We start from the raw sequence: 8,726 nt of genomic DNA, 5'->3' as shown, positions 1-8,726 counted from the left end.
ATGAATATTATATTTTGAAATTGATCGTATACACCTTTATACTTTACTTGTTTAGTTTTAATGTATTTATGTGGATGTTTGTTTGTTTTTATTTTAAAATAAATAAAAAAAGTTATCCTCGTGTCACAGTTTGTGATTCGATGCATCGATAATAGGTTGCACTAAATGTGCCACAGATAGTTTACTTAGGCTACGGGGGTGGTGAAGAGCTGACACCATGCTTCCCTATAGTACACTCTTAAACCACAGGGATGGTGAAGAGCTGACACCATGCTTCCCTATAGTACACTCTATAACATTTTTAACGTTTGAATTCTATAACATTTTTGACGTTTGAATTCTATAACATTTTTGACGTTTGAATGGTCTAGTGTGTGTCTGTCTATCTTGGATTGACACCAAATTTTGCTTACCTATAGTACACTCTACAACATTTTTGACGTTTGAATGGTCTAGTGGGTGTCTGTATATCTTGGATTGACACCAAATTTAACATGCTTTCATACTTCATATAAACAGATTTAATTTCATAGTCGCATATTGAAACTCACACCTAAATTCTAAGTTTTGTGACTCAGGGCCGTACCCGACTGTCATCGAGCCCATCTCTGACATTCATGTCAGGCTCGCTACACTATTTAGCTTATGCCTTAGATTGGCTTGAATGCACACTCTTTTTTCATGTGTTGGATGATGCACCGTCCTCCTCAGTCGCATCAAGATACTTATCTATCATGACCTTAATGTAATTCGATGGGCGTCATTCACGTGTTGCCTTCTATCTTGTTTGCACATGAAAGTCATCACCATCTACTTTCTTCTTAGTTTGGTTAGTATGATTGTCTACTTTCTTCTTAGTTTGGTTAGTATGATCTTCTTAGTTTGGTTAGTATGATTGTCTACTTTCTTCTTAGTTTGGTTAGTATGATCTTCTTAGTTTGGTTAGTATGATTGTCTACTTTCTTCTTAGTTTGGTTAGTATGATTGTGTTATTTAGTTTGCGATACCGTCCAAGTATTACTACAAAATTTCTAAACATTAGCCTTTCGTGAAAATATCAAGTGCATGAATTTAGACAAAAAAATATCAATGACAAATGGAACGAGTTAATGAAATGAAAACTTCTGCACTAAAAATTTGTATAAAGAGTCGACTCTACAGCTAAAGTCTACCGCCAGTCAAGGCCTGTCACATATGGCTATTAGCCTCATGAATTTAAAACGGTCTTTTAGGGAGAAGCTTTCTCACCTTAGGAAAAATATTAAAATATTTTTTCCATCTAATGTTATACGCAGGAAGAAAGACTAGGAATTAATTAAGCCTTCAAATATAATATCAAACCTGTGTCACTAATATCTCTTACCAAAGAAGAAACATAAAAGCCATAGCTATATCTGAAGCCAAAACAACACAAGGCTCAGAGAGGATGACAACACCAACATGTAAGTGTGCCTCCGTTCAACAAAAACATTCATAATGTGTTATTTCGAAACCAGGAAATCCAAGGGCTCTCAGTTCACCAAGGGCTCCATCTCAATTCTGTCCTTGCTGAACACTTTGGCAATCCTCTCAGTAGGGACCAATGGGAGGTACGAAGAGACCTTGTAGCCCTTCTTGGAGGTGCTTTGCACGGTCTCGTTGTATTTCTCGGTGCAGTACACTGCAGTTGGCAAGATGGCTTGTGCGACAGTGGGGAAAACAGGGAGCTGGTTGAGTCTGTGCCATGCCGAAGCTGCGCATTGCTCGGCCTTCGGCTCGTATTTGGAGTAGAGTTGCTTAGCAGTTGGCTCGTACTTGGCATACACAGATTTCACAATGCCAGAGACAGAGTCTTTAAGGCCAGTGTGTCTGACCTCCAAGGCTACATTTCGGGCAATTTCAGGCGCTTGCTGTGCGGCGGACATGGCCTGCGATGAGGCTTGCTTGATGGTTGGCGGTACATGCCGATCGATCTTGGTCACCGACGCGTCAACCTATACATTAACAATCAAAGAAAATAAGTTTCTCAGTGTTTTAGCATTCAACGTTTGGTTATTTGCATCATTCCAAAGGGAAAGAACTAACTAAACAAAATCCTTTTTGCTAATCTCAACCTCAATCCTGTAAATTCTCAGTTTTCTCATCACGTTCTTCCATTAGAATTCGAAATGCGCACAAAATGCTACCTAACATATCAACTTTGTATGAACAAACTGATTTGAATTCCATTCAGATATTTCAACTACAAAATTGGTATAATCTTCATTTGATCCTTGAAGTTTTTTAGAGAACACTCATTTCGATCCTTCTAGCATAAACTCAAATAATACTCAGCCTTATACATGTAACATGTCCATATTCAACAAAGATACTTGAAGCCATGCTAAGGGAAAGTATAAACAGAGTTCAAGGACCAAAACGAAAAGTCTACAGTATATTAGAAATTTAATCTCCACAAAAAGTCATTATACTTTCCATAGAATTACTTAATTGAGAAGTTTTAATCCATAGGCTGAAATTGATAATTAACTAAAGGCATCTGATAAATCAATCCGAGAAGAAAACGAAGAGATTTATATGAAGAACATGCATAGAACAGTAACAGAAGAAAGAAAACCAACCTTGCGATCGACGAACTTAAGAACCTCAATCGGAACGCCGTGGAACTTATTGTACAAAGGACCGACAACAGACTTCACAGTGCCCTCGACAGTCTCAACGCCGGGCCTCAGTGGACCAATCCGGTTCTTCGCATAGCCATAAACGTTGAAGAAACACTCCGTCGCTCGAAACGCCGCCGTTTGAACAAACTCCAAATACTTCAGCCTCTCCTCCTCTGCCCTAGCCGCCTACACAAAATCCAATCGATCAATCCTCACAATCTCAGAAAACAGAAATTCCGCACAAAATCGACAAATCCAATTAGATCAAAAATAAAAACCGCAAGAAATTCGAGTGATGAGAGAATCGTACCATTTCATGGTGCTGCGACGAAGGATTGGAATCAGCCATAGCGGAAAAACGTGGGGGGAAATTCAGAGGAGCTTGAGATTGAAAACGGAAGAAAGATGCGATTTGATGATTGATTTTGTAGGGAAATGGAAATGCTTAGCGATAGAATCGATGGAAGAGGAAGAGGAGAAGAAAGGGAATTTATAGGGGAGAAGAACGCAGGTTGAGAGTCGGTCGAAACGGACGGCCATGGTGGAAACTGGAAGCTTAATGGGAGCGTAGATCTAGAAAGTCAAATGGAAGACATTGACTCTCCCTTACGCGTCGTTCAGATTGGAACTTGGAGGGATCCGATACGGATGGTTCTAGAAAGCGTGCCAGTTATTTCCTTTTCTTTTTTGTGGGTCCCACTTTATGTGATTTACTACACCAAAAATAAATAAATAATTTATAAATTAAATTACTATGGTTAATTTTAAAATATAAATAAATTTACGTACATATATTTAATTTCAACATTATATTGTAAATTTAATTAAATATTTAAATGTAAATAAATAAATATTTTGAGAACTAAAATGATGATCTCGACCCATCTAACCCCAGAAAATTTATGGTTTAGTTAATACCAGTTTGAGTTTAAAAAAAAATTATAATCGGAACCATTTTTTTATCGTTTTTTATTTTTTTTAAACAAAATATTTGAATTATAACCGAATTCTAAAAATAAAAGTTTTTTTTTTGTTTAGTTTTCAAACTTTTATTTGGTTTTAAAAATATAGGTAAAAAATAGACAACAAAATAACAAAAAAAACCCAGGTGAGAGTAGTTTGAAAGGCCGTTTAAAAAACAAAAAATAACAATAATCACCTAAATTTTCAATTTTTTTTGTTTAAGAAATCAATAATTTTAAAAAATGTCCTAAGTTCAGTTTCATATTTAATAAATTAAAAAAAAATTATTAGGTATCAAATTAAATTTTATATTTAATAATACCATAAACTTTTAATTTTGGGTTTAGTATAGAGTGAATTATTTTTTAAATATCAATGGATCAAATTTAAAAATAATTATATCATTTAAAAAATCAAGAATTTATTAAAAAGTTAAAAAATCTATTAGATCATTTGTAACCTGCAGGGATCAAACAATCATAAAATAGATGAACACAAAAGATGAACAATTCTATATGTTCAGTCTAGATGAGAAGAAATATTGGTTATATTGATGAGTTCATATGTGTATATTAACAGATAAAGAAGGCATAAAATACATCTTTAAAGAACGATTGTGTATACATATATCTTAGTTTACGATATAATTTTAATATATATAGCTATCTACCATATACAACCATTCATCATTCATATATATATATATATATGTCATTGACCCTATATAGTCTTACTATGTAACCATTTACTTAGCTATAAACACAAGTAGCAAATTCATAACCTAACGACTTGTAGACGGGTGCAGTTAATCAAGAATTTCATTGTTAAACAATTTATTTCACCACCAATATCTTAACTGCACTAGATCAATTAAGACTTTATACAACCTCAATTTTCAAACATCAAGATATTTTGTGGACATGTCTAGTTGATTCTTTGCCCTCTCTATCTTCTCTAAACACATATCACCATCTACTAACTTGGAAGTGAAATAGTATCGTTTTCTTATGTGTTTTGTCTTTGAATGATAGATTGGATTCTTCATTAACTATATGTCACTCTTACTATTTGTATAAAGAGTAAGTATAATCGTCAGATTATGTACTTTAGGCTGACAAAGAATCTAGTAGATGAACTGTAGATGGTTGAGAGTGAGTTTGAAATTACGAGCTCAAAGTGTATATGATGACACATAATTGGAGAAACATACTATAGTGCGAGTTAATCGTACACTTTACAACTCCTAAATATGGAAAGTCACTCATGGTAAATTAGAAAGAACCCAATGATGAAGGTTAAATAATGAGTTCATTGGTTTGGGAACTCAATATGAAAGAATACTTTGGTACGTACCAAACTAGAAAGAAAGCAAGGTCTTTAGAATCATAGAATTGTAACCTAGTCCTGGGCAGATGGTGAATCTCCTAAGTTTCGTATTGTAATGTCATTATTTTTACTGCTGAATAAAGTCGCTACTACATACGTGACTTAATTAATCTTTTATATGTACTGTCTGTTAGTACCTCAACAGGGATAGACTTAATTGCTAGGAATAGAGTGAAGGGTGGCCAAGTGTCTGTTTCAGGCCAAACCCCTAGACGTAGCTTTGATAGTTGTAGACATGAATGCTTTTGATATAATTCTCAGGATGGGTTGGTTAGCCTAGAATCATACCAGCATATGGTGCCGTATAAAGAAGTAGTGTTTTCATCGCCATCACTACCTAGCTTCAAGTTCAAGGGTACTTGTACGAGAACCACCCTCGAGATAGTTTCCATGATGAAAGCAAAGAGATTAATACAACACAGAGTTTGAGGTATATTGGCTAGTGTTGTAGATATAAGGAGGGGAGATGTAAAACCCGAGCCCCAACGAGAAATTTAAAACTTGATTGTTTCTTTAAAGTCAAAATTATGAGCTTTTATTGAGAGTTTTAGAGACCAAATTTTGAGAATTCTAAAAAAATTCAAGATAAATATGGCAGCACATGAGAGAGAGATTTCAAAAATTTTGAGGCTTCTAATACACAGAAAAGCTAGCTCGGGAAGGCACTCATCATCCAAGTAAGTAACCGAACGGACTTTAGGTAAGTAATACTTGTAGGGATCGCTAGAACGTGTTAGCATGCAAATATTCCTTACTTTAGGTGGTTAGATAATACATGTTAATGACTTTAGAAGTGCATTTTCGGATGAGCATGTACTGTATGTATGTCATGGTACAATTACTATTATGCCCCTAAGTTGAGATTTATGAGAACCATGTTGTTTTATATGCCTTCCGCTACGGTGTGATGGAGGAAGGGATATTCTTATCTGTGCTTCAGATGTTTGATGGATATTATCTCCCCGTTAAGCTTGTTTGATTGTGTATATGATTCATACCTTATGGTTTTCATGCATTAAGGGTTCTTAATAAACATCTATGAATGGGTAGACACGTCTTACGTGTTAAAGATGGTTGATAGAAATATTTCCCTAGTAGAGCATGCATTAAGAACTCAATTAAGATTAGGGTGCTATAACTAGTATGGTTTACACGTAGAATTAGAGGTTAGACCTATATGCACCTAGGGATTGGTTAAGCCGAGGGGCTAACCCAGAACGTCTTGGAATTAAAAATTGGAGTTTAAATTGCTTGGATGCCCTAAGAACCTAGTAGGCCTCCGCGATATCTTATCATAATTTAAGTAGCTTACAAATCACGAAACTAGTTGAGTTATTATTGAGTGTAGAGTTGGGTCAGGGTCGATGCTCCGATCCCATTAAACTGGTTTTTGAGAAGAACTAGGGACTATATGGGTAGTTAGCTCAAGGTATAGGCGAACCTAACCAGTCTTGGTTTGACAATGGACTACATGGGTAGGTGCTAGGATGAGAGCCCCAATTTAGGGTAGAAATGAGTCAAGGCTGACGTCATGACTTTGTAAACCGATCATGGAAGATATCAGAGACTACACGGGTAGGTCGTTTAGTATGAACATGTCTATTGAGTGTAGGAACGGGTCAAGGGCGACGTCATGATGCCATAAACCAGCATCGAAGAGGGATTGTTAGGATCGCACAACAACACACACGCTCGATCTAGATGAACACAAAGAATGGGATAGAGAAAATTGCAAGGAGAACTCTAGCTAAAAGGATTTTTTTTTTATTGATGACTTCAGGTATGTACAACAAGAGAGAGTACAGAGAACAGAAAAAGTACATCTCAAAGCTCTACCGGACGGGATATATATATAGTTCAATTTACTATATATAGTTTTACCAGATTTAACCATCTACTATATATAGCTATTTACTATATATAGCTTTACCCGATTTAACCATCTACTATATATAGCTATTTACTATATATAGCTTTACCAAATATAGCTTTCCCGGATATAACCGTTGACCAAGTTATAAATAAGCATCAGGCTCCATAACCTAACAATTCTCCCAACTTGGAGACTAATGTAGTCAACCAAGAATTTCATTCTCAAACGACCATGAGCATCTTCATGGTCTTCATGGCACCATATCAATTGAGGCTTTGCACAACCTCAATATTCCAACATCAACACATTTTGTCAACATGTTTGCTAGATTCTTTGCACCCTCTATCTTCTCCAAACACATCACCATCTTTCACTAACCTGCAAGTGAAATGGTATCGTCTTCTGTGTTTTCTCTTGAAATGATAGACCGGGTTCCTTCTCCAACTGTTTGACACTCTGACTATCTCTGTAAAGAATATCTTCGTGCTACTTCTTGCCCATTCTTCCAGATAGTCAGTCATCCATATTGTCTTCTTTCCAGCTTCAACTATTGCCACGTACTCAGCCTCAGTACAACGCATTTTTGAAGCCTAGACGTCTCATCATCCATGGCTTGCTCCCACTTGGTTGTATCCTCCAACTGTAGGGCCTCATCAAAGGGTTGTGGTTCCCTTTCATCAGCAACAGATAGTGTACTGAAGGTACATGCATATCTGGTACTCTGATAGTACAGGATGATCTTCTCAACAACAGTTCAGGTGTCACTTGCTCCACTACTGATTCCTCCGCAACAACCTCAGGAGTTTGTTGAGTATCTGCTACAAGATCACTTGGTGATTTTCTCCGCAACTCAACCTCAACTCCCACTTGCTTTGTTGTCTTGGAACCTTGCTCTACATCTGGTTTCTCAGCAGTAGTCTCAGAAGTTTCTTGAGTATCTGCTACAACATCACTAGGTGAGTTTCCCTGCAACTCAAGCTCAACTCCCACTTGTTTCGTGGTCTTGGAACCTTGCTCCACATTTGGTTCCATTTCCAACCGTACTTTCTTCAATTCTCTGGCGGTTCTTGTGAAGCTAACTCGTTTCTGCTTGCTCATAACGTAGTTCTCACAATGATCCACATCAACAGATTTTAGACCTTCTAAAACTCCTTTAGCAGCCAGCCTCTTCATTCCTTTCGCGCTCATAGGTTCAAGTCTATTGTGCTGTAGACTTGAATTTGGAGCACTCTCAGCAACAGCAGCTATGTTCATACACCCTGCAGTGGTGTATAGGGTTCCAGATTTTGAGCCACGTGCTATCACCGTAGCACCTTTCATAATCTTCCACTAACCCTTCCCTAACTTTGGTGCATAACCTGTGCTATCCAACTGACCAATAGAGATCAGGTTCCTTTTGAGAGCAGGAATATATCTAACATCCTTTAATGTTCACTAATTTCCTGCCGGAGTTTTTATGCAGACATCTCCTTTTCCTTTAATCTCCAAATCTTTGTTGTCGGCAAGATACACCTTCTCGAAATTTCCAGACTTGAAATTTTGGAACAACTCTTTATTTGGAGACGAATGAAAAGATGCACCTGAATCAAAAATCCAGGATTCAATCGAACTGTCCGCGCTGAGGATTAGAACATTCTCAATGTCTTCTGCTGAATTTATAGAATCATCATCATCTCCAGATTTGGGATTCTGCTCCCTCTTTGGTCTTGTACAACCTGTCTGAAAGTGACCTTTTTCTCCACAATTCCAACACGTTACGTTTGGTCTATTGGGAGATTTTTCTCGGTTCTTTGATTTTGATCGCCCTTTGTTTGGGCCCTTCGGTTTACTTCTTCCCCTTCGATCAACACTGAGAGCATTGC

At 36.9% G+C, this 8,726-nt stretch overlaps 1 protein-coding gene across 1 annotated transcript; it reads right to left on the bottom strand.

Annotated features, from left to right (window-relative positions):
* Positions 1–1,306: 1,306 nt before the first annotated feature.
* LOC111441035 (REF/SRPP-like protein At3g05500) lies at positions 1,307–3,195 on the bottom strand. Its single transcript, XM_023077930.1, has 3 exons — positions 2,953–3,195; positions 2,601–2,828; positions 1,307–1,973 (listed from the first exon to the last, which is right to left on the bottom strand). The coding sequence occupies exons 1-3, from the start codon at positions 2,989–2,991 to the stop codon at positions 1,512–1,514; spliced, it is 729 nt and encodes a 242-aa protein (XP_022933698.1). The 5' UTR covers positions 2,992–3,195; the 3' UTR covers positions 1,307–1,511.
* Positions 3,196–8,726: the final 5,531 nt, after the last annotated feature.

The sequence above is a fragment of the Cucurbita moschata genome, unplaced genomic scaffold (assembly GCF_002738365.1).
Source record: "Cucurbita moschata cultivar Rifu unplaced genomic scaffold, Cmos_1.0 Cmo_Scf00003, whole genome shotgun sequence".
In the NCBI taxonomy this organism is placed as follows: Eukaryota; Viridiplantae; Streptophyta; class Magnoliopsida; order Cucurbitales; family Cucurbitaceae; genus Cucurbita; species Cucurbita moschata.
Note: the sequence above shows the minus strand (reverse complement) of the source record. Positions and strands in the feature narration are given on the sequence as shown.

What these genes read in the sequence shown, in the direction of transcription:
- LOC111441035 (XM_023077930.1), bottom strand. Translation starts at nt 2,991, where the DNA reads ATGGCTGATTCCAATCCTTCGTCGCAGCACCATGAAATG. An exon ending in CGTCGCAGCACCATGAAATG is followed by an intron (nt 2,829 to 2,952) that starts GTACGATTCTCT and finishes GATTTTGTGTAG; the next exon opens with GCGGCTAGGGCAGAGGAGGA. An exon ending in TTAAGTTCGTCGATCGCAAG is followed by an intron (nt 1,974 to 2,600) that starts GTTGGTTTTCTT and finishes GTTAATGTATAG; the next exon opens with GTTGACGCGTCGGTGACCAA.